The following is a 26,211-nucleotide window of genomic DNA, read 5'->3' as shown; positions in this document are numbered from 1 at the left end:
CGATTTCTCGTTTAACCAAATTGCCAAATATCCTCTTGAATTTTAATCCATGCCATTCGAGTTTTTTTAAGGATCGTATTTTAAATTTCTTTAAAGTTTTCAATTTTTCGACATTAAGACTTTAAGTAATCAACTAGGTACCAATTTTGGGCGTATTGAGGGTGCTAATCCTTCCTCGTGCGTAACTGACTCCCGAACCTGTTTTTCTGAATTTCGTAGACCAAAATCGTTGTATTAATAAAATCAAATCGTTTATTAAAAACAACCACTTTTAGAAATATGTAAAAAAATCAAATCGTTGTATTATTAATATTTTTTTATGTAAAAAAATTCATTTGTTGAATATATATTAATATATTGAATATTTTAAATCGATATGATAAAGATACCGATCGATTTGAAAATTTATGCATGACAAGTATAATTATATTGATGAATTCAACGATTAAGTCATTAAAATATTAATCATATAAATAATTATAGAAATATGTAAAATTACTTTAAGTTTTACTGTTTATAAGTATATCCCTCCCACGATTATATAAAGCATTAAATAAATTGACAAGGAAACAAGGAGAAAGGAAATAAAACAAGTTGAATAATACAAGTCTTTTAATGTCCTTTAAAGATGCAATAACCCTCAAAAGAAAACACTTGATAGAAAAGTATTAGATTTATTATTTTGTATCAATCTCCCCAAGGAAATTAAAACAACAAAGCTACAGATGAAAACACTGATTTATTGCAAATATGAGAAATTATAACTTTCTAATTAGTTTTTCTACCCACTTTCTTTTATTGATTTATTATCTTTTTCATCTTATTAAAATCAAACACAAACACCATAAGAAAGATGAGAAAGAGGGTAGAGAACATTAATGATGACTTAATTAGCGCATTGGAAGCCAGAAGGAACGCTGATTGAGCAACGATTGAGAACCAAATTAAAGGAAAGTGGGACATTAATGTTGATGCCTAAGACGTTAGCTCTAATAGCAGAGCAAAGGCATGTAGCAGCTTTGATTTCGATAAGGCCACCGAGAAGGGAACAACATGGTGTCGCTTGGGGTAAGCCAATGGTGACATTGACTACGCCAAGCAGATTAGCACATACATCTAATTTGAGGATATCAATAGGGCAACTGCCTTGTGCAGATGGAGAGGGGGCGAGGTTAGAGCCGGAGGAAGAGGAGGATGGAAAAGTAGCACTGACTAGGGAAAAGAAGAGAATGATAAGTGCCAAAAGGAGGGTCATGGAAGCTGATCGTTTTGAAGCCATTTTAAGCTGGCAATTGGTTTCTTTGCTTTAGAGTTAAAAAGTAGAAGTGTTTGAGGATGGAGAACTTGGAGGGAAGGAATGGGGTTTTATAATGTTTCCAACAAGACTAGTGGGTTGTTTTTTAAATGTTAGGTTAATTGATCAAATTATGAAAAAAAAATGAATTTAATTTTTTCTCTTACCCAATATTCAACATTTATTGGTAATAATATTACTTTGTTTAATTTAAATTTAGATAAATATCCCCACTATTCTATTTTCTTGCAAAATATAAGGATAATAATGACAACTGACGAACGGCTAAGTACAGGAAAAATGGATTGTAGATTCAAAACAACATAATTAATCTCTCATCGTCAAACCTTTCTTGTTCTTCTTCTTCAGCCATTACCCTCTAAAGAGATTTATTGAACTTCATTCACATTAAACTCGTAATGTATTCAACTACCCAATGCAGTAATAAACTTGCTACAATACGCTAATGGATCCAAAACCACATTAAATAATGGTTTATATTTTAGAACATTTAGGCTTGGCTTGTTTACATGTAAAAGGTTTTACGAAAAATATTTTATGCAGTTTTTCTGTGTTTATTTTATAGAAAATAGCTTGATATACATAAAATGACTTACAAATCACCGTAAAATAAGCTTATTTTTCCTCTGAAATAACTTACCATTTTTTTCATTTCTTAAGGTATCTATTGGAGCAAACCCAATAACTAATTCTACACATTTTTTAAGGGCCCATTAAGTAGTAGATGTTGGCCACAAGTTTTAAAACTGCTCCATACTCAGGGCGAGAATTGAACATTCAACTATTGGTTAAAGTTGTACAGCCCAAATTTACCCGGGCTCGCACCAAGGCCCAAAACCCAAAATAACAAACCACCTAAACCCAAACCACTTAAACCCAAAACCCAATTACAAAGCCCAAAATTTAAAGCCCAACTACCCAAATCAGAAAACAACCAAAAAAAAAAAAGGTAACCCTAACCCTAGGTGCGCCGCACCTAGGGTCATCCACTTGCTTCTGCCGCTGCATGCCCCATCACCACCTGCACTGGTAGCCGTCGCCGCCACTGTCACGTCGGCCGCCACCATCAATTACCTGCAAACGCACAACAAAAGAGAACCAAGCAGAAAAACAAAAAATAGGAAAATTTTGTAACATTGGCTATAAAAGCCAAATCTAATGCTTGTAAATGGGGGCTCTTTTTCTTTCCTTTTTGTAACATTTTGACAGGAATAAAAGCAAAAAAATCAAAGGTGATATCGGGTGTCCCTTTATTTTGTTGTTTCAACTCCTTTTTATTTTATTTTTGTTTATTTATTTGTATATATATATAATAAAGAAAAAAAGGGAAAGCTCACCGGGGATAGGGCTTCGAACGCCGTTCTGGCGTTTCATCGGCCGTTGGAGGTGGTGGCGGTGCGGCGAGCAGAGAGGCGGCACGACAGGGGCCTTAGAACCCCAAAAGTCAGGCTTATTGAGAAAAAAAGAGGGTTTTTCGGAAAATTTTTTTAAAAGGTGCGGCTGAAATGGGTTTTTTGGGAAAAATTTGGGTTTAAATACCCTAAATTAAACGGCACTATTTTGCCCTTAGGGGTCAGGTGCCAAAACGACGCTGTTTTGGCCCTGACCCACTCGGTGACCTGACCCTAAGGGGAGGATCCGCGTGTTTTCTTAAAATGGGATATTTACGCGCGCAGTCCCTCTGACTTTGCAAAGCGTTGCAATTTGGCCCTTTTTCGTTATTTTCTTTTATTTTAATTTAGCCACAATGTTTTATTTTTGTTTCAATTTGGTCCACTGAAGCCTTGCGTTTTGGGACTTTGGTTTATTTACTGTTTTCGGTCCCCCTCTTTCGGCGTGTGTCACAATTTAGTCCTTTTCGTCTTTTTATTTCGAATTCGCCCAGTATTTTTGTTTTTACTTTGATTTAGCCCTTTTTAGCAATTTTATTATTTTGTTCATTGCTTGCTTGTTGCTTCGGTCTTGAAGACAACATCCCATTATTCAAAGCAGTTTTGTAAATCGTGAGCTCCCCCTTGAGCTCTTCAATTTCTTTCTTCATGGCTAACACCATATCCTCAAGATTATTATCCCTCTCTGCCAGCTATTTCGTAGTGGAATTGACTAATTCAATAATCTTTTTCACATTGCCACCGAAAGAATCCAACATAAAATCTCTGAGTTGCTCTTCCATTGAGTTAATCCCATCTGTGCGTTCCTCGACCAACTCAAGCATCTCCTTCATGTTCCCTACGAACTCCTCGAGATTAACCACTCGATTTTCTAAAGCTGTTAGTATGTCCCTCGAACGACTTATTTTTCTGGCCCTTTTACGAGTCTACATTGGCTCATTCTGATCAACAACTTCTTTCGACATCCCAATGGTGCATTTGAACCAATAGCTCGGATACCACTTGTCACGGGGCTAGATCTTTCTTCTCGTAATTCATGTGGCCTTAGCGATCCGTTCTCTCCAAAATCGCCTAAGTCAGCCTTTACTCCCAAAAGTGAGGATTCCTTTAGAATTCCTCTAAGGCACCAATTTGTATAGCAGAAGCGATTGTGCTAAAAGAAGCTACAGATGAACAATAGAAAGCCAAAGAAAGAATGCACACAAAGCGTTTGAGTAAATGCTCAAAGAATTTTATTACTCTTAAGAATTCAACATACAATGGATGATATACAGATGATGGGGAGGCTCTCTATTTATAGTTGAGCTCCCCCAAAATTGGCGGTTAAAATCAAATTACATCGACGGACAATATTAGTCTATCCCTTGATTTTAGGGATTTGCAAGATTACATTATATCAAATCAAATCTATAAGATATGATTCCCCTACTTACTAAAAATAGCCTAAGTCGCCATATCTTCATTATCGGGCCAACCAGGCTTCTCTAAAAGTTCTTTGAATCGGGCCAGTTCTCGTGGGCTAAATGTTCCTCATCTAATCGATAGACCTCCATGGGGCGCATCTTGTGCCATGGTCACGGGCTTTGCACTTTGGCCCGTGACACTAGAAAGTGGTGATTCCAATAACTACTATGCTTTAAATATTAGACTGGAAAATTTTATGTGTACTGTATTTTAAATGTTAGGTTGAAATTGTTAAGCTAGAACTAAACTAGTACAGTTCTATGCTATAAATGTTAGGTTGGAAAATGTTAGGCATCCTATGTTTTAAATGTTAGGTTGAATTGTTAGTCTAGAAGTAGAGGTGAGCGATCGACCGAATCGAATCAAATTGAATGAAAATTTTCGAATTAATCGAATTAACAAATCTTATTTTGTCATCTTAACTCAATTTGAAATTTTCTCAAATCGAGTCAAGTGAGATGAAATTCAAATCAAATCGAATATATTTGTTCAAGTTAAATTAAAAAATATGAAATTGATACCAACAAAAAAGTTTAACACGAATATTTTATAGCATCATCAATAAATTAATTTTAACAAAAATTGATAAAGATTCAGCATGATTAAACAATTTAATAATATAAATAGTAAAAATGTGAAATTTAATTTAATAATATAAATAGTAGACATAAATTTTTTTTAAAAAGTTTTTGGGTGTTTAGGAAAAAGTAAAAATTTAAGAGGAAAAGCAAAAGGAAAAAAAGTTTATGGGGTTTGGAGGAAGTAAAAGTTTTGGGAAAAAAATAAAAGGAAAAAAGTGTGGGGGTAGGGGTGAGCAAAACTCGATTCGATTCGAAAAAATCGAAAAAAATTTGAATTTCGAGTTAAGCGAATCGAGTTATTCGAGTTAATCGAGTTATTCAATCAACTCAATTTTTTTTCAATTTCGAGTTCGAATCGAGTTGAGTTTTCAATTGAATAACTCGAATAATTCGAATAATTCGAATATCAAACTATAATATTTGACAGTTTTACCTAAACTCCCAAACCTTTTTACTTTTCCCTCAAAACTTTTACTCCTTCCTACTTTCCCCCCAAAACTTTTACTCCCCTCTCCTCCCAACCCCCCAATCTACCCAAAATCTATTTCCCATCAAAATTTTACTCCCAAAACCCTCAAAACCTTTTATTTTCTCCCAAAATTTTTACTCCTTCCCACTTTTCCCCTAAAACTTTTATTCCCTTCCCATCCCACCTCCCACCTCCCACCTACCCCAAACCCTCCCCCCTCCAATTTTTTTTTAATATTTTCCCTCCAAAATTTTACTCCCCCTATTTACTTTCCCTCAAACTTTTATTCCTCAAAACTTTTTATTTTCCCCTAAACTTTTACTTATCACCCTTTACTCTCAAATAAAAATCAAAATTATCCAAAAAATCACTAAACATAAATAGTAATAATTTTATTTATATTTACTATTTATATTATTAAATTAAATTTCACATTTTATATTATTTATATTATTGAATTGTTTAGTCATATTGAATATTTATATTAAAATTGAATTATTAATTATGCCACAAAATATTCGTGTTAAAATTTTATATTAGTATCAATTTCACATTTTATTTTTAAAATAAATTTTATTAAAAATCATATTTTTACATTTAATATATTTTTAATTCCAAAATACATAGTGACAAGAATCAAGATAATTGAAACAACTAAGCAAGCAAAGAAGCTAATCAAGATATAAAAAATTAATAAATAAATTATGAGGTGATGAAAGTTAATAACAAAATCGATTAAGGTAGACAAATTTTATTACGATGGGTGACAATGGTTATAAGGACCCAAAATTATTTTTTAAAATTTAACTCGAACAAATATATTCGATTCGATTCGATTCGAATTCCATCTCACTCGACTCGATTAGAGAAAACTTCAAATAAAGTTAGGATGATAAAATGAGATTCGAAAACTCAATTAACTCGAAAATTTTTGATTCGATTCGATTCGATTCGATCGAATGCTCACCCATAGTTGGGGGTTTGAGGAAAAGTAATTTTTTTGGGAGAAAGTAAAAGGGTTTGAGGGGGGTTGGGAGAAAGGAAGTAAAAGGATTTAGTATTTGGTTTATTCGAGTTATTCGAATTCGAAAAATTAACTTCATTCAAACTCGAAATTTAAAAAAAAATCAAGTTGATTTGATTAACTCAATTGGAATAATTCAAAATTCAATTTTTTATTTTATTTTTTGAGTCAAATAGAATTTTGCTCATCCCTAACTAGAACTATACCAAAACAATCACCCTAAAATTAAAAATTTATTTGTTACCCTTTAAAAGGTATAAAATTATAAACTAATAATAGTAAAAAAATAGTCTTTTAAGAAATTTATAAAGATGTTTTAAATGTTAGGCCAGAACTGTTAGGTTAGAACTGTAGTAAGTTTGTTGTAGAATTGAAATTAACGATGCGTTAATGCATTAAGTTTGCATTCAATGATAATAAATTTATGACCTTTTCGAAACTGTACTTAATCTCCTTTTCATAGCGTATATATATATATATAATATTATGTATGCTTTTTACATTGTTTATTAAGGTTTATTACCTTTTGAAACGGCAGTTAGTTATGTTTTCGTACTGTATTTATGTTATTTTACAACCTTTATAATATCATAAATGAATATTAAAATCAAGAATTCATATATATATATATATATATATGAAATTATTTATAATAATTTTATTTGTCCAATATTATAGATCTTAAACTTTATTTTAAATTATTAAATGAGTATATTTTAAAAGATATATACAAAAAAACACATGCAACTTAGGAGATAAAAACTAATAATAAATATATATAAGTAGGAACGTAAGCATAGAGTTATCTAAGGGTGGGGCTACCCTTTAAGCCCGAAGGCCTGCTCAAAATATGGGAGGGTTTATATAAGAATACAAAATCTGAAAAATGGACTTTGGCACAAGTTTAAACCTATTTTTTTATTCAAGTCAAGCTTTAGATAGAATCTTTTAAGCCCGAACCCGACCTAACCCTAATACTATATGAAATATAAATATACTATTTATATTTATAAAATATAAATATATAATTTAACCCTAAACTCAAAATCCTTCAACTAAATCCAATTCTCATTCAATAAAACTCAAACCCAAGCTAATTCTAAACCCTACTTCGTACCCAACCTAATAGAAGTCTATTTTCAATTTCATTTTTGCCGTCAAACATATCTCGTAGGGCTAAGGAAAAAAATCAATAAACCGGTTTGAACCGATGTATTCGGTTTGGTTCGATTTGGGTTGATATTATCACTCGAATCTTACAACTTAGTTTAGATTCGGATTTTTTTCACATAAAACTTATTTTATCCGAATTAAATCTAATGAAAAAAATTATATATAAAAGAATAGTCCGAATAGAATAATAAATTGATCATTTCAATGTCTATATAGACTAATTCATTTAACCCTATTATTATTATTATTATTATTATTATTATTATTATTAAAACTAGATGTGATTATACAAAAATTAAAGTTACAAAAATATTTCATAAAAAAAATTATGACAGTATACTTTTGTATTAGAGTAAGTGAATCATTTCTTAAATATAATAATTATAAGTATAAGAAAATAGTTTATTAAACTTTATAATATTTGATTAATAAAAATTTATTCACAACTTGTCAATTATAAATATTTGATAGTTATAAATTTATGACATATTGTAATGACTCGATTATAACTAATTAAAAGAAATGACGAATGGACATTTCAGATATGAATGATTTATATATTAATTCTTCTTTTAACAACTTTAAATAATATATCAACTTAATAATTTAACTTAAAATAAATTTTAAATCATCCATAAATCAAGAATTATATAAGATTTTTGGTACCAATGCGATATTTCTTTTAGTTTTTTGGCAAATTGACAGCAGTATATATCATTATTGCATATTTTCCATAAATTATCCTCTCTTTTTAATTATGATGTTTTTAGTTTTTTAGTATGATTAACATCTTCCAAAGATGTCAAATTTGAGACAGACAATCAGACAAACAACAAGTGTTTTTTAAATGATGGTTTCGATTATGAAAGAGAATGCTGTGGAAGAAAAATGTTTTTATTTAAATGAACTGCAGAGAGCAAAATAATATTTTAATATTTTCTCAAATAAGATTCTTTATTTTTACTCTTTTAAAAATTTTTAAAAACAACTTATGTAGTTATTACATCAATTCAAATCTGTTCATGGGTCGGACCACCCGTTCAAGCTTAAAGGCTCACCAAAAAAATATGAAGGTTTAAACAAAAATACAGTGCTTAAAAAATGGGGTTGAGTCAAATTTAAGACCCATTTCTATATGGGCAAGATTTTTTGGCTTATGCTTGGCCCGACCCGAATATATTATGTTATAAAAATAATTATATTAATTATACATGCTAAATAATAATTATATGTATTTATATTTATATTTAATCACTAACCCAATAACAATTAAACCCATTACTCAAAACCTAAAAAAAAAATTACCCAATTAAATAACCCAACCGAAAATATAAAATTTTTAAAATTATATTTATTTGTGTTTTAATATAATAAAATATTAATTATATTTATGGCAGTGTTTATTAATATAAATATTTTTAATGTGTTAAAAACTTTTTATTTTAGTGTTTTTTATGTATTTAGTGCATTACATTATTTAAAAAGTTTATTTTAAAATAAAAACTAATGTAAAAAATTAAACATGAGCAATTGGGTCGGACTTGAATAAAAAATAAGTTTATTTTTGGATTAGACTAAAGTCATATTTAAAAATTAATCTAAACCCATCTCGAATTCAATCCGTCTCATAAGTACACCTCTCCATCAGTCCCAATAATTAACCATTAATTGTAAAATGACATTATGGAATAACATTTGCATACCCATACGATTGTCCATTTAATATAATTTTAGTATAAAGTTTTCACCTATTAATTGATGAATAATTTGTATGTTAAGTTTATTGTTTTAATGAATAAAATGGTATAATAAATTACGTTAAATATATTTAATATACTAAATTATATGATTTATTTTATCGCCGAGATATGATTATGTATTAATAAAAAATTATTTTCACAGGTATTTATAATATAATTTTGAAACAATCTCGTTATAGATTCTGATCATGACTGTTCTCTTTTAAGATAATGCCTAAACTTCAACACACTCAAACTCACGTCCTCCTGCATAGACAACAATACCCGTGCCAATCGAGTTAAAACTCAATCCACAATTTAAAAAAAAACTTGAACATATAACTATCAGTCTCCAAATTTAAATCAAATTTGAATTTTATATACCTACTAATTTTTTCTTTTAAAAAATGAATTGCTCAAAATAAATAAAAAATAGATTTAATTTCATAAATACATTTTCACATCAACACTAAACATTATTTTTTATTCACATAAATACAATTAATATAAATGGAATAATTTATCTATTTTTAAATATAAAAAATAACCAACGTTAATGTATTGAATTGGGTGGAAATGGAAATGTTAACAGAAAGTGGAAGGAATGATTGCCTTTTGGTGCAGTAATGTCTTTTTTTAGTTTCAAATGCTTACATCTGATTCAACAAATCCTGAGTCACGGACTCAAAAAATGTGCTTTCTATTTTTTAATGAGTTTCCATTTCGGATTTGAAAATTATAAGAATGAAGGAGATATTTTGCGGGATGAAAATAAAATAAAAAATTCCCAACTTTACTTATTTATAATTAGATATAAAATTCATTGCCATAATTAGCTGTAGACATCATATAAATAATTTGACGAGGAATCAAGAAGAACGGATTGAATAATACAAGCTTTTTCATGTCCTTTAGAGATATAATAAACACTCAAAGAAAAACACTTTGAAGAAAAATATTATTCTGTATCAATTCTCCCAAGGAAATTAAAGCAACAATGATACAAACTAAAACAATGGAGTTATGACATCATAACTTTATAAAAAAACCAAACACACAAACACCATAAGGAAGTTGAGAAAGAATGGAGGGAAAAGTGATGACTTAATTAGCATTGGAACCCAGTTGGAACATTCCTTGAACAAACGTTGAGGAGCAAGCTAAGAGAAACAGGGATATTAAGGTTGATGCCTAAGATGTTAGCTCTAATAGCAGTGCAAAGGCAAGCAGCAGCTTCGAGGTCGACAAGGCCATTGAGAAGGGAACAGCATGGCATCACTGGAGGTGAACCAACGGTGACATTGACTAAGTTAAGCACATTGGCACATACACCTAATTTGAGGGCATCTCTAGGGCACCTGCCTCGTGCGGATGGAGTAGGGGTGGGGGTGTTGGGGTTTGGGTTTGGCCTTGGTTTAGGGGTGGGTGAAGAGCAAGAGCCACAAGCACTGACTAGGGAAAAGAAGAGAATGTTGAGTGCTAAAAAGAAGGCCATGGAAGCTGATTTTTTTGAAGCCATTTTGATCTTCTCTTAAAACCCTAGTGGCTTGCTTTCTTTGCTTAGAGTGTGTTTTGAGGATGGGAACTTGGAGCGAATGGGATGGGGGTTTTATAGTGTTTAAAAGAAGGCTAGTGGATTTTTTTTTTTTAAATGTTAGGTTAATTGATCAAAATTGTAGAATAAATCAATTTGATTCTTTTTCTTTTTTAAGCTGGCTGGTGAAGTTTGGATGTTTGTGATCTGTGAGGTGGAAATTAACACACTACCATGTTACCATTGCTCCTATAGGATCAATAATTTGTGGATCTGCCTTAGGCTAACTTTAAATGAATATCCCCATTGTAATGTTCCATGTCCTTCCAAAATATAAGCATGATAGTGACAACTTACAAACTGCCAAAGTAGAGACAAAATGGATTACACTCTTTGTCAAACCTTTCATGTTCTTCTTGAGGCATTAGTACCCTCTAAACAGATTTACTGAACTTCATTCACATTAAACTCATAATTTATTCTAAGTTCCCAATATGCAACTTAATATTGCAGTACTAAACTTACTACCGACATTAAAAAATGTTTTCTCCATTAGCTTATTTAATCAAACTCGTAATTTAGTCAATTTTCCAATATACATCATTGATGGTACAGGAATTTTGTTCTAAAATAAGGCATGGAATCTGAAGCATAATATGAGAAAGCAAAAGCAAACACACCATTTCGAGATGCTTCCATATTAATAATTACTGCCAACCAACCTTTTTTTTGTTTATTCGGTTCAGAAATGGCGTATTGTAGGTGCAAAGTGTTGGAGATATTGGCATGTTGTCAATGGATGTTTTGTAGCTGGATTTGACTGGGAGTGTCACGGGCGAGCTTAGAACCTACCATGGGTTCCACGCGATTACCCCTATTTCTAATGAAAAATGAGCTCGGTTTTTATACTTATCTTATGTTTGATATGTTAATCACTAATTAATTAAAATAAAATAATTAAAATGTTTGAACTCGATTTTCAGTCTAAAAGAGTTAATTTAATAGCTTTTAGCAACTATTACTTTGTATTATTATTTAAATTAACAGTTTTAGCAATTATTTTTTTGTATTAAAGGAATCGATTTCATTTAAGAGAAAATGTAATATAGTTTTAATCCGATTGTTAAAAGTCAATCGTATTAACCAACTTTGACATCATGTGATAAACAAGAGTAAGAGTGAAGCAAAAAATCTATTCTTTTAAAGAAACTAAAATTAAATTATATATTTTAGAAATTAAAATACAATTTTATGGTTATATTAATTTATAATTTTACAATTATTGAATACACGGGTTTATTACCTTTTTTAAATGAAGCCATGCCTCTCCCTAACGCCGCCCTTCAACGTGAGGGAGACAATTCCGCATGGTGATAAAACCAATAGATTATTACCGCAATTAGGAAGAACAAAAAATGGTGAGACCAATAGTATTTTCATTAATATGCTTCTCATTTCTGTTGGATTCAAATGTAATACATAATAAATGAATAAATTCAAAAGGTGAAATTTATCAATTTACAAATGAAATATTACAATTAAATCAATAATTATATACATTATATTTTTAAAAATCGATGTTTGAATCAATAAAATTAACATTTTCTCAAAACAAAAACTTTCATTATATATGGTTTGAATCCCTTGAACTTCCATTAACTTCTCTGCAAAAATATAAAAGAAATAAATAAAATAATAAGCATTTGTTCTAGACCAAAACGTAAAAGAAAACAAGACCAAAATTATTTTTATATTTATATATTCTCTTTTTTCCCTCAAAGTTTGAAATTTTTCCAAAATACAAACAAAATGTTGCAATATTGTGTTTCCCATTTTCAGACCTTTGAAAAAAAGCAATATCCAGAAAATCCTAAGCAAATATAACAGGTAAGCCTAAGATAATGAAATAATTCCTTTTATATTACACAAATCATATTATCAAATGAAATTAGCTTTCTCGATTGAAGGAGCTTTAGAATAAATGAATATGAAGAAATTAATTACAATTACACAAAAATATTTGCACACAAGAGAATGTTACAGAAGGGACTGACCTTATTCATCCGCTGCATCAGGTCCAAATATTGGTTGCCTCATGGGATGAACATCTGAAAATTGGTCTGCAATCTCTGAGAACAGATAATGGCGGTAATCTGGAATCAAAGTTTGTCTGAATGTGCTCCATGATTATCCCTTAATGTTTGTTCATTCTACATGATCAGTACATGTATGAATAATCAGGTCTAAATGACAACCAAAGAGTTGCATCAAAAAATGGCAGCTAGAATATAGATGTTCAACCATGTTACTTTGAAATGGATGCAAGTGTTGAATACGAGTCGAGTTATCATCCAGAGGAATCAACAGTTTCTTCATTGAATTCACCAAATATATCTGGGCATCCATCCCAGTTCGCCTGCTCTCTTGCTTCCCAATATCCGCCCACGTAGTGGTAGCTTCCGTTACCATCTTTCCGGAACCATCTAGGTTTCCAGCCACTTTCTTGTAGTTTTCTCGACTGTGCAAGACAAGAATGCAGAGTGAAGTTCACTGGTAAAAGCAGTACTCTAAATCTGATTATGTCACTAGTTTGAGGATTCATTTCTCACTGCAGTAAGAGTTGCCTCTTGCAACAAGGAAGTTTCTAAAACAAGTTATTGATTAGTTCTAACGAATGTCACTATAATTGATTTGTAAGTTACGAGATAGTTACCGATCCAGGATGTATACGTGAAAATTGACAAGGTGGGAACGTACCATTCTTTGCCTCCTTTCCAACCGTTGTTTCTCTGAATTTGCTCCATCAAATTCCCCGTTCTCTAAATGACGTTGGTCTGGTCGAAGCCTAGAATCTGTAGGTGGGAGCTTCTCCTTAATTCCATGATCAAATACCCAGGATCAGACAAAGCTATAGAAAACAATTATATATGCATAAGAGGAAAAAGAAAATGCTTATGAGAAAGTGATTCAATTCATAATCTCTACCTGCAACCCCGGTGTTATCTCATTTAGTGTGATCGCAAATGATGTTAAGTTGTAGCGAGTCCGATTAGGAGCTGGCTCATTCCTTTTCCATAGCAAGGTGGCTTCTGAAGGACAGCAGACCTTTGGCTTGCCACTCCCCTTCACCTCACCGTTGACATAATACATGCTGTCATCCCATTTGCCAAATAATGTAGCAACCTTTTTACCTGAATGGTCTTCAACAAATCCATGGACCTAAGTAAATGTAGGACAGGATAAACAATTATTAGAGAAAATAACTATTTAAAAACGCTTAACGTAGACTAATAGAACCAGGATAAAGCACTGTCATATTATCATTTTTTCTGTATTGGTACAAATTAAAGATAACTGAACTGAGCTACTAGAAAGAAACTTATGAAGAACTCAGATTGACAATTAACCTGGTGAGGGTTCCGCTCAATAATAGATTGCTCTTTGAATTTGAGTTTGCATGAATATTGGCTGTTCCCACGGATTTGCATCAATCCATGGTGATCACAATACACTTGACCAAGGATGAGATTATAAATATTAGTAGTTACCTGCAAAGAATGAAGTTCGAACAATTTATAGCACGTAAAAAGAAGTGGAAGCTAGAACATGGGAAAACCTGAAATAGCACATCTAGTAAATATGTAGCCCAGTGGTGCATACCTTGCTCCACTGAAATGTTTCACCATCATCAAACTCCAGGGTCAGAACGCCAACAGGGTCAAGCTGAATTGAACGCCTGGAAAACTTCGAGCGGAGGTTACTATCACCCCAGAATTTCCACCCTTTGCCTTCACAATGAAATGCAAGAAGGGTTGGATGGTGACTAACCTGTTGCAACTTGGAAGGTAAGTCATTTACTCTATGAAACTTCGACATAAATATTTGCACATTCGCATTCAGATAAATCGAGACAACTGCTTTGGAAGGTGGAACCTAACTTATGTTTCTTAATTTATAAATTTAAGTTCAATATAAGTGCCTGTTTCTTAATATGAAGCAAGCTGAGTTGATAGATCTTGAAGACTGACCTTCTCAGAGAAGAAATGAAGTCCTTTTTCAGGATAGTCCGCTTCAAAAGTTTCTCCTAGTAAAGGATTGAAAGGCTTACAATGCCGGCCTTCAGAAGAAGAATACCCGGAAACAGCAAATGCAGCAACATTAAGAATCCGTTGGAGGCTGTTCCCCTGAGGAAGTAACAGAAAATTTCCAAATAGAGCATACAATCAGATAGCACAGATATAAAGCAAGAGCAGCTGTTGATGTTCATCAAAACCATAATAATCATCTCAACAAGTCTAAAAATCCAACAAATCTAAGAGGCACATGAAACAACATCACCCTCAAAAAGCTAGCAAGGAACACTTGATAGTTGTTACAAACGCTAATACTGATTTTCCTTTATGTTGTTTATAGTTGTTTGAAAACTTTATAAAATCCTGAAGAAAATAGCATGCATATATCAACAGAAACCCGGAAATTTAAGATAAAATGCATGAATAACGTACTTCTTTTCCATACTTGTATGCTCTGTCCAAAAGATCCGAATATTCTAGGTCCTCGAAACATTTCTGAAGGGATGATATTGGCTCATTGAAGTAAACAGGGAGACAAACTCGTGTCAGATCCTTTCCCACATTGTCTTTGATCAGAGACCAAAGGCTAACCCCTTTCTCTCTTAGAACTGGATCGGGAAGCTTTTTTCGCCTTTCGATTTGAGGATATCCAGAATCACAATCTTCTTTATCACCATGCATCTTTTCCACAATAATTTTCAGTTTCTTTCTGATTATCTGCTCGATCAGCTGCCCTTCTTAAGCATTGAAAACTAACAGCGAGTTCGGTGAAATACTGTTTTGTGTCATAGAAGGAGGTTTCATCTTCATCAGATGATTCAGTTGCACTGAATTCCGAGAAGCCCCAAAGCAATATATATCAGGCTATGAGAAAACAGTACAAAAAGTTAGTAACAAAAAGAAACAGATATTACTACAATGATAGTTTATCTCAAACCATTATGGCATTTCATCATTCATTTTGAGAACTTTTAAGTTCAAGAACAACCAAAGATGAAACACTTGCATTCAAAAATAACATACTAAGTTCTCATCACCTTAAACTGCCTTAAAAGTGTCAAGCAAATTAGATATTTCTTCACAAAGAACTTGCAGACCTAAAAAATAATGAGAGCTTAATCTGGTCACAATCCTTTACAAGGTTGTCACTGATTCCCTCCTCAAGCAAACATTTTTTGAGCCTATCAGTTGATAAAATGACGACATCTGCTACAAGAGCAGATCACATGATCACCATGAACGTGTATGTGTGTGTTTATGCAGTCATTTCATGATAACAGCAAATAAATTTGCAGAATAAATGGATGAATGGAACATATACAAAACCAAATTTCCACAGATAAAAAGGTACGTATAAATTTGCTGAAAATTTTCTAGAATCGCCAGAAGAACAAAGAATTGAAACTCCAATTCGTCAACATGCAATTTGTATACATCGTTTCATCATTTCTTTTTCCCTAAAACTAAAAGATTAAATGCAAAAGAAGGAAAAGGAAAAGACCAAATTTCAATCTGTTGAATCGTCGTTGATCGGTTCAAAAAAGACTTCAACTTTTCTATTAAATATCAGATTAAACATGAAAATTGAAATCCCAGAAACAAAAAGAAAATTCAGAGAAGAAACTTACGGTAAAAACTACAAGAAAATGCAAGAAACCTACGGTTCTTGCTCTTCAATTTCCTAATTCCCCCCTCCCCTGTTTTTTTTTTTTCTTATTCTTAGCTATAAAAGATATCAAATGCCTAACAATTCACAATTTAATTGCTTCAGATGCAACTTTTAGGGCACTAAAATTAGTATAAAATGACAAAAATTGCTAACACCAGTTAATATTTTTGAATCAAAATATTAACTATATTAAGCTCTCTCTAAATAAAAAAGAATTACATTAGCATCATAATTATTGGTTCATTTTTTTTTCTTTTTGCAATTTTTTAATTTGATTTTCGTTTTTCTCGAAATCCGATTGGTTATACATATCACCTATCAATCTGACGTCACCGGTCGGAGAGAGGAGGCTTAGCGCCTGCGGCCGGTGAATCTTGGAGTAAGATAACACTATTACGAAGCGAAAACCACCTCGATCTCCATTACTTTTTGCCGTTATTAGTTCACTTCTAGAAAATTCCGGCGACGGTGCCTTCGGATCCTCCCTTCGTCACTCTCGCCGCAGTTCCTGATTCACATACCGGTAAAGTCCCCGCCGGCATGCTCCTAGCTCGAGCCAATGAAATCTCCGGTGACTGATGCATGTCTATGCCCAACACTATCTCTAACTAATTTACTATATTATAAACTACTTTTCAAACATAAGAATAAATTGTTAACGGTTTTTCGAAACTGGATTATATTATTATATACTTGCTTTGAAAATTCAAAATTATGGAAGTATCCTTTTAATTATTATTTTTTAATTATAATAATTAAAAAAAGTCCGAACAACAAACGCGACTAGCGTGACTTGAATCTAGGTCATACAATTCTCACAATCTCATGAGATTTTTCTTAGAGTTCATTATTAGTTTTAATCGTGTTTGCTATTTTTGAGACCATGTCTATAATTATTCATAACCGCTTCTCAAACCATAAATAATATAATAATACGATATAATGTACTTAAATTCACGTTCTCTTACATAGATAAAAATATTTATACTAATTGAAATAAGACTTAATCATCAGCTACCATAATTTTATAAAACAAAAAAAACACATGAAAAAATTTGGAAAAAAAAAGGAAGTTTATCCATAAAAAAATAAAAAATTGAATTTTTTTAATGTCCAAGGTTCAACTTGCTTACGTCGTTAAAGAATCTTTGCCTATGCACTAGAGGTGCTCATGGGCCGGGCGGCCTGGCCCGGCCCGACGGCCAGCCCAAAACATGGGAGAGTTTGGGTAAAAATATAGGCCCGAATATGGGCTTGGGCAAAAAAATGAGGCCCGATTAAAAAACGGGCTGGGCCTCGGGCACCATTTTTTTGGCCCGGGCCCGGCCTGGCCCGAATATAATAAATATTTTAATTTTTTTAATTTTAAAATACTTTTAAAATACTTTTTTAATTTTTTTAAATTTTTTAAAATACTTTTTTAATTTTAAAATATTTTTAAAATATTTTTTTAATTTTTGTTTTAATTTTTAAAATAAATTTTTGGTATTTATTTAAAAAAAGGGCCGGTCCAGGCCCGGGCTTATAAATTTTTTTCCGGGCTGGGCCTGGGCAAAATTTTAGGCCCATATTTTCGGGCCAGGCCTGGGCCTAGGACCCGGGTCGAAATTTTTTGGGCCCGGCCCGGCCCATAAGCACCTCTACTTTGCACCCAAAGCGAACACTTCTTAAGACAAGAGCCCACGTGGGTAATAATAACCTCACGACCTCAATCTTTGTAGTTCCATAAGGTCATATTCGTCATTTCCGTATCACCCGACACTGATTACTCATTTAATAAAAGATCCCACTAAAACCAATTTGAAAACAAAGTTTTGAGAAGAAAAAGAGAGAGAGCGATTATAGCAAGTGGGTGGATCAAATATTTGCAATGTAAATCGAGAGTATTCGAAGATGTTTATCAGCCAAATCCCAAGCATTTGATTCTCAGTTCCAGTGGTAGATGAAGTTCTGAAAGCATCAAAGACGTTATAACGCCCAAGAAATCCGACCCGAAACTGGTTCCGAGGTCCCGCGGTAAACCCGAACCCGATTTAAGTGATCCTCCGCCTCGACCTCGCCGGAGTGGCTCTAGCTCTACCCCTGCACGTCCCGATCGGAACCATGACACCGTCTTGCCTGCACTGACCGAGCTAGCCGAGGGTCATCCTTCATGGAATGTCGTAGAGATTATTTTTCATGCGAGTTGGAGTCCCAGGACTTTCACTGGTGGCATCGATATGATTTTTAAAGTTCAAAGTCGGCCGAGGACGGTGACGCGGTTCGAGGAGTATCGAGAGACTGTCAAGACACGGTCCGGATCGGGTTCGGGTTGTTCGGTTTTTGGTGACGAGGAAAATGCAAGGTGCGTAGCGGACAGGAACGAGGTAATGCGGTTCCGTTGCTTGGGTCCTGCCTCGGGGGACTGTTGGGTGAACGACTCGTGGCTGCTTTCCGACGGGAAAGGGGAGACGATTTGCACGTATGCAGGGAGCGGAGGAGCTCACGAAAGCGCGGGAGGTGGGAAGGGGAGGAGGGCGATGTTGGTTGCCGTGTAATTGCCGGTCGAGTGTCGAAGCGGATGGGGTTCGGGTATGAGTCGTCGATGGATGGGCGAACAGGATATGACTCAGTGTGTGGGGACAACGGCGAGTTGCTCGTGTTTGATCCGCGTGCGGTGTTGCCTTGCTTTCTTATTATCTACAAGTTGTAAAAATTATAATTAATTTTTTCTTTTAATTTGGTTTGTAAAAATTATAAGTTTCCCAACCCCTTGCTTCTTCTTTTTTATTGAATAATTTGGCCTTCACTTTTTCATTTTGGTATATATTTCTTTTATCAACACCTTAGGTTTTATTCTGTTATTCGATTTAGTCCAATTGCGCTTACAATGTGGTCATGTACTCATGTGACACTTATATCCCATTACAATATATGTAGCATTCATGTGATTTAATTTTTTTAAATATGTTTAATAATACATAATAAATAATAAATAATAATTTTTATTATAAAAAAGTTATGAAAAATGATAAGTAAATAATCAGTTATTTATCACTTAATGTAGAATTTTTTAATTTTTTAACATAATATCATCTTTTAAAAGCTTTACCTTTAAATTTTGACTTTGTTTTAAAAGTAAAATAAATATATAATATAAATTTTTCATAATTTAGTATTTGCACTTATATAACAATTTAATTATATTGCTCACTTAATTTTGATAATTTAAATTTAGAATCGAATTTTTAGCGTTAATTTTTCAGTTTCTCGAACATCACTTAAATATCTATCTATATATATATATATGAATCTTAAAATAAAAGCCATAAAAATGAAGTAAAAGGCATTTTTTAATGTTATTAGATTGAACCAAGTAACACAATTTATTCTTATATAATGTGCTTGATCGAGTTGATACGATAAGCCACCTCAAAACCATTTCAATACCAACTCGTTATAAAAATATTTTAATTAGATTTTAATAAAGAAATGAATATTGATATAATAATGTTTTTTTACCTTTTTACTATTTTTATATGAACTATTTAAATAAAATACCTAAATATGAGATGTCTAGAAATTAAACTTGAGCCTAAAAAACTCATTTATAAATATTTTACTACTCTACTTATGATTTAGTTGTTAAATAAGTTATTTATAAGTATAGTTTTAATAGTAATTTCTTCTTTATTAAATATCATAATAGAAAGAAAAAATATATAATTTTAATGGTTAAAACATGCATTAAGCTATTTTTAAACTCAATCTGCCGTTTAGACTTTTAATAAAAACAATATCAATAAATAATATTAATTGATTTTAAATGATGTTTAAATACACTTGAAAACTTCTGTTAGTATAATTATTTTTTGGATCTTTTCATCAGATTAGCTTTAATTATTTAATAATATTTCAATAAACCTTTTCATGTCATTGACATGTAATTTTGTAAATTTTTACTTTGAATCTCGAATCTAGAACCCCGACCCTAAATCTTGAATCCAGATCTCAAACTCCAATTTCACTTGAATTTAAGGTTTAAAATTCAGGTTTAGAGTTTAAGGCAAAAATTACTTAAATTATGTGTTAATGACATGAAAAATTTATTAAAATATTATTAAATAATTAGAAAAGAACTTTAAATGAAATGATGGGAAGGATTTATAAAATAATTTATTGTATGAATAATGATGTTTATTAGAGTAATCTCTCATAAAACAATAGAAATTACAAGTAAAAAGAAATAAAATCAAAATCAAATAAGTCCTTAGCCTTAATTTTGTTCAAAAACTAGGACACGCTAGTAGCTCAACAAACTTCCAATTTTATTGTTGGATTCGGTAGGCGTAGATTAGATATTTATTGTTTTTGAATTATAAGAGAAGGAGAATAATGTGACATTTGAAGTGATATATATACATATATATATATATTTTATCCTTGGTTGGGCTTAAGTAAAATAAGTTTTAATATTTTAATATTTGGATTTAATATTTTTATGACCTAAAAGTTACTGTTGGAGCAATATTGTATAAAAATTATAATAATTGGTCATATTCTATTATTAATTTTTGAAGTGAATTTAATTAATTTATTCTAATTTCGTCAATTTCAATTTTATATTTTTGGATTAATGAATTTTATTTTTAACTTAGAAATTTCAATCATGAATTTAACTGTAGTTAAATATGTTAAATTAAATTTCACAACTAATCTTTTAAGTAATGGATTTAGTCATTGTTCACCAATTTATTTATTTTAAGTTTTATACTTTTCAAAATTTCAATTCTAACTCAAATAAAAGTGATCAGTGTGTGTGTGTGTTTTTTTTGTAAATATTATGTGAAACTACAATATGTTTACCACCAATAACGTTTGCATTAGACTGTATTGGATGGTCGGATTAGGACCTAGCTAGGGTATTTGTTTGGATAATGGCATTGATTTGGTTAGATTGAAAACTGGTATAGACTAGTTGAACTAACAATTGAATCGATTGAATTATTTTTTATTTTTAATAATTTTCAATCGCACCGACCAGACCGATAAATTGATGGCTTGATTGGTTCTAAAAACATTATTTACCACAGAATCTAACGTAACGGATTTAATTGATTAAAATTAAAATTTTAAAAATATAAACTAAAAATGAGTAAATTAAAATATCTATCTATAATATATACATATATATATATATAAACATTTGACCAAGCACTAAATTCACATTTAAAAATAACTATAATATTTAATTTAGAATTATTAAAAAGTTAAAATAAAATAGAAATTATGATAATTATTACAGATTTAAAAATAATTAAAGAAGGACGTACTATTTTTAAAATAATGTAATTATTTGAATAGAACTCTAAGGAAAAACATATAATAAAATATTGTGACAATTATAATTATAATTTACAATTATTAATTAAAAATTTTGAAGTAAATAAAAGTTAGACTAATTTTATGGATCTAAAATAGAGTTATTGCTCAATGAAATTTTAAATATAATAATTAATTATTATTTTGTATAATTTTACTTTAAATTAATTAAATAAAGTTAAACTATTTTATAAAAGGAATATATTAAAAATACTTTAATTATTATTTAAAAATATTATATTATAATATTTAAAATAATATATATTTTAATTATATTCAATAATTCAAATAAAAATATTATTTTAATTCGATAAAAATATATTATAAAATATAATTAAATATTAAAAGCTAAAAACTAGATAGAAAACTTACTTGTAAAAGAAGCATACTCGATCTGCCTAATTCCTGCCCAACACTTGAATTGAATCGCTTCACTTGCAGCTTAGAAACAAAAATAATGGGTAATGATGAACTACTTTGCATGACTAACATATACCCTTTTCTATGGTGAGACAAAAATCAAAGACTGGCATTGGATTTTTCCTCATTATTGGTCTGCCCACTTCCTTTTTTTCCCTCTTTTTCTATCTTCGGACTTTCCAAAGATCTTCTCCTACAACGACCTCAAATGAAAGCTTTTGTTGCCCTCAAGTTTAGCTGAGAAATGATCCATTAACCTTTTTCTCTTCTTTTCCCCCTTTTTTTTTATTTGTAAAGTCTGTGTTTTGTGTGGGTTTTTGTTTAAATGGCCAAGGCATCGGGTTTTTTCACACCGAGCCTGAGGACAAAGATTCAACCTTCAATAGGCGTTTCTCGATCTGGGTTTTGCTTATCCGAAGGAATCTTTAAGAGGGTAGTGTGCTCGAGTGGTATTGAAAGTGCGGGGACGCATGTTTCCTCTTCTCAATCTCGAATACCCAAGTAAATTTTCTTATACTTATTTCATTTGATTCTTGTTTGATTCTTGCCTTGGATGATTATTTCTATGGCAATTGAGTTGTAAAGTCTTTTTGAAGAAGACTATAATTTTACTGGGATTTTGTGGTTTGCATGTTACAGTTGAGATGTTGAAGGCTAAATTCTTGTTGCACACTAGCTAGAATCACATTCGATGAACAAAGACTAGGATCTCATTTGAGGAAATGGGTTCATGCATTTGAGGAATTTACTTGGTTAAATTTCAAAGATTAGGATCTCATTCGGTGATTAGCTGAAATTGTTGGTCCACCTAGTGTATGCAATGGTAGCTCTGCATATATGTATTTATTTTGGTATGAACGAGATGTTTTAGATTTGCATGTTCTTGTTTCTAGCTTAATTAACAGTTAATGAAGCTTTGCATCAAACTTAAGAATGATACTTTGAAATAATCAGCAGCTTCCAAGAGCTTGATGCTGAAGTAGTGTCTGTTGTTATCTATGTATACATAGAGGAAAATTTGCCTTGGATTATGAGATGAGAATAGAGGAAATCACGAGATGTTTGTGGTTTGCGGTATTTGGATAAAGAAATATTCCTCTGTTACAAGTTAATATCCACACGCTTTACTTGCATCGATTAGCTTGAGATTAATATGGTTAGAGTTCTGATACATAAGTTTCCTAGTTGCTATATAGATTGGTGTATTCATCTTTTGGTTTATTTTGTCTCTGGGAGGATACCTTAATGATTGATAGTTCCCCATTTTAAGCATTGTGTTTCTCTTATAACGGCGATCAAGAAGCCTTTCAGGAGTCTGGGGATTAAGATAAAGTAAAATGTTGTATGTAAACCCCTTTTGACACTGAAGTTTCTGGAATTCTCATGTCAAACATCTATGCCTGTTATTGGCGTTTACTGTTATTGAGATGGAGCTTTACTTTTATTTGTTTATTTACTTTTCTCCTATTGAAAGATAATGACTTTCCTGACTTGCATTCTACTTTCCTATTTATACCTCCCAAAAAAGTACAGGCTTGTCAATAAAGGCTGCAAGCTAGTTGGTTGCGGATCAGCGGTGCCATCTCTTTCAGTCTCCAATGATGATCTTGCAAAAATAGTTGATACTTCTGATGAATGGATATCTGTCCGCACTGGAATACGAAACCGTCGGGTTATTTCAGGTAACAGTTCTATTGTAGACTCTTTTGGTAGCATTTCCTGCTTGCCATTGATGTGAAATAAACTCCTAGCGTAAAACTTGATTATTTTAATTATTTACAAACGATGGATGCTTACTTCTCTTCTGATTTGCCATCCCTAATGTCACTGTGGAGGAGATTCCTATTAACTGTTGTTCTTACAGGAAAGGAAAATTTAAGAAACCTAGCGGTTGAAGCGGCAAAGAAAGCTCTTAAAATGGCAAATGTTGAACCTGATGATCTTGACCTAATCTTGTTGTGCACATCTACTCCCGAAGATATTTTCGGTGATGCTCCAAAGGTATATGGAAATGGGGTGATATTTATCACAGAATCTATTAGGGAGGCTTTAATGCCTATAAAATTTTTATACTTTATGCCCTAAGTTGCATGTAGGTTTCTAAAACTCTAGGATTGCATGGTTCCATGTCATTTTACAGAGAAGACTGCTTCTAAATATACTGAGATAAACAGGGAATTTAGAATTGAGATGTCCCTCTTATATTGTTTTTATCAAGCATTGTAGGCATAAACTTGATAAGTGCAAAAATCCCTTCTAAAAAAAGTTTGGTTTAAGACAACTGTTTGGCTATTTGGATTTAGTCTATAATTCAAGCAGAGGTTGCTTTTCCGTGAACTTCACTCGTCGTCGGTTTTGTTTGTAGGTCTTGATACTACTAGATGCTTATTTAAACGGTAATTTGTTTATGTTGTGGCAATCTTGTAAGGTCCAAAGAGAGCTTGGCTGCACAAAATCTCAACTAGCTCATGATATTACTGCTGCATGTAGCGGTTTTGTGCTGGGTCTCTTCTCAGCTTCTTGCTACATTAAGGGTAATGAATTTGTTTGCTTTGCAGCAAGGAGGTCTTAAACCATGCCATTAATGTGTTACAGAACTAAAGTTTTACCTTTGTCAATTACAGGAGGTGGTTTCCGTAATGTTTTAGTAATCGGAGCTGATGTTATGTCTCGATTTGTTGATTGGACCGATAGAGGAACATGCATTCTTTTTGGAGATGCTGCTGGTGCTGTTGTACTTCAGGTAATACTTTCATACCTTCTTTCATAAGTTCACTCTTTTCCGTATTACACATTCTAGTTTCTGATGCACAGATTATCAGCTTAGTCTCTCTACTTGCGTGTGGTGTTTCTGTCTTCCAGAGAACTTAATAATTGGCTTAATTAGCTTCTTTATGAATATGAAGTTACTTTTACAGTCATTTGTGCCATTATCATATTTGTCATATGAAAATTTTCTTCCAGAACAGTAGTTACCATGTACATACTTCTCTTCTGTAGGCCTGTGATGCTGAGGAAGACGGTTTATTAAGCTTTGATTTGCATAGTGATGGTGAGGGTGCAAGGTATGTGCTTCTCTTGCGGAGTTCAAAAAGAAAAAAAATTGTATTGTTTTGTATGAGGAATTTGACTGAGTTGTCATTCCTGTCGCAGACATCTCGGTGCCCCCATAAACGACAATGAAAATGGTTCAGTGTTAGAGTTTCCTCCAAATAGGCCCTCTTATGCTTGCATACAGATGAATGGCAAAGAAGTTTTTCGCTTTGCTGTCAGATGTGTGCCGCAATCAATTGAGTCTGCCTTGGAAAAAGCTGGTCTCACTGCATCTAATATTGACTGGTTATTGCTCCATCAGGTTGGTATATATCATTTAGGTGTACAGAGAGTGTACAGATTTTATTTTCATCCTAATACACCATTCCTTTGCTAATAATTCAGGCAAACCAGAGGATTATTGATGCAGTTGCAACACGTTTAGAATTCCCACCAGAAAAGGTCATATCGAATCTGGCAAATTACGGCAACACAAGCGCAGCATCCATTCCTTTGGCATTGGATGAAGCTGTTCGAAGTGGAAAGGTGAAGCCAGGCCATACAATCACGGCTGCAGGTTTCGGTGCAGGTCTAACTTGGGGTTCTGCTGTTATTAGATGGGGCTGAAAAAACCTGCCAAATTAACCAAGTAGAACGAAAGACAGATTCCTTGCAAAGAGCAGCACTTGAATCCCCACCTACCTTAACGGAAAAGCTCACAAATAATCTGGATTTGCGCCTGCATAATCTCAACCAGCTCCATTTTGTTCATTCGAAATTGGCTACATATTCTAGTTGTTAGCACTGCAAAATAAGTATTTTTTTCTTCAAGCACTTTTTAACATTTACATTTTCAGTTACTCTTTTATAATGTTGTAATGATCACTGTTATAGTGAATCCTCTTCAACCCCTTGAGTCAAAACATAGGCATAAGTGTATTGCAGCAACATTTGTTGAGTTCTTT

The 26,211-nt window shown here is 32.2% G+C and overlaps 4 protein-coding genes and 1 pseudogene across 8 annotated transcripts; 2 read left to right on the top strand and 3 right to left on the bottom strand.

Moving 5' to 3' along the window:
* Window positions 1–654: 654 nt before the first annotated feature.
* Window positions 655–1,346, bottom strand: LOC105801953 (lipid transfer protein EARLI 1-like). The gene has a single exon (XM_012633316.2). The coding sequence runs from the start codon at window positions 1,277–1,279 to the stop codon at window positions 887–889; it is 393 nt and encodes a 130-aa protein (XP_012488770.1). The 5' UTR covers window positions 1,280–1,346; the 3' UTR covers window positions 655–886.
* Window positions 1,347–10,100: 8,754 nt separating this feature from the next.
* On the bottom strand, window positions 10,101–10,752 carry LOC105801947 (14 kDa proline-rich protein DC2.15). The gene has a single exon (XM_012633310.2). It carries the CDS (start codon window positions 10,673–10,675, stop codon window positions 10,265–10,267), a length of 411 nt encoding a protein of 136 aa, XP_012488764.1. The 5' UTR covers window positions 10,676–10,752; the 3' UTR covers window positions 10,101–10,264.
* Window positions 10,753–12,125: 1,373 nt separating this feature from the next.
* On the bottom strand, window positions 12,126–17,053 carry LOC105801946 (oxysterol-binding protein-related protein 2A). Of its 4 annotated transcripts, none has more exons than XR_008190788.1 (10): window positions 16,392–16,518; window positions 15,196–15,627; window positions 14,719–14,874; window positions 14,351–14,518; window positions 14,098–14,238; window positions 13,676–13,909; window positions 13,448–13,561; window positions 13,000–13,208; window positions 12,745–12,900; window positions 12,126–12,354 (listed from the first exon to the last, which is right to left on the bottom strand). XR_008190788.1 is itself a non-coding variant. In XM_052623396.1 (9 exons), the coding sequence occupies exons 2-8, from the start codon at window positions 15,442–15,444 to the stop codon at window positions 13,038–13,040; spliced, it is 1,233 nt and encodes a 410-aa protein (XP_052479356.1). In that variant the 5' UTR covers window positions 15,445–15,627; window positions 16,392–16,515; the 3' UTR covers window positions 12,474–12,900; window positions 12,992–13,037. The 4 variants fall into 4 exon arrangements, 1 of the variants encoding a protein (XP_052479356.1); XR_008190787.1 differs by lacking the exon at window positions 16,392–16,518 and adding an exon at window positions 16,748–17,053 and having other exon boundaries at window positions 12,127–12,354; window positions 12,992–13,208; XR_008190786.1 differs by having other exon boundaries at window positions 12,127–12,354; window positions 12,992–13,208; window positions 16,392–16,515.
* A 1,172-nt stretch (window positions 17,054–18,225) lies between these two features.
* LOC105800886 (uncharacterized) lies at window positions 18,226–19,236 on the top strand (annotated as a pseudogene).
* Window positions 19,237–22,179: 2,943 nt separating this feature from the next.
* On the top strand, window positions 22,180–26,169 carry LOC105801955 (beta-ketoacyl-[acyl-carrier-protein] synthase III, chloroplastic). Of its 2 annotated transcripts, none has more exons than XM_012633318.2 (8): window positions 22,180–22,714; window positions 23,747–23,895; window positions 24,078–24,214; window positions 24,579–24,747; window positions 24,838–24,956; window positions 25,214–25,278; window positions 25,367–25,568; window positions 25,652–26,169. In XM_012633318.2, exons 1-8 carry the CDS (start codon window positions 22,539–22,541, stop codon window positions 25,871–25,873), a joined length of 1,239 nt encoding a protein of 412 aa, XP_012488772.2. In that variant the 5' UTR covers window positions 22,180–22,538; the 3' UTR covers window positions 25,874–26,169. The 2 variants fall into 2 exon arrangements, with proteins under 2 accessions (XP_012488772.2, XP_012488773.2); XM_012633319.2 differs by having other exon boundaries at window positions 22,181–22,714; window positions 24,642–24,747.
* Window positions 26,170–26,211: the final 42 nt, after the last annotated feature.

This window comes from Gossypium raimondii, chromosome 11, assembly GCF_025698545.1.
Source record: "Gossypium raimondii isolate GPD5lz chromosome 11, ASM2569854v1, whole genome shotgun sequence".
NCBI classification, from domain to species: domain Eukaryota; kingdom Viridiplantae; phylum Streptophyta; class Magnoliopsida; order Malvales; family Malvaceae; genus Gossypium; species Gossypium raimondii.
Note: the sequence above shows the minus strand (reverse complement) of the source record. Positions and strands in the feature narration are given on the sequence as shown.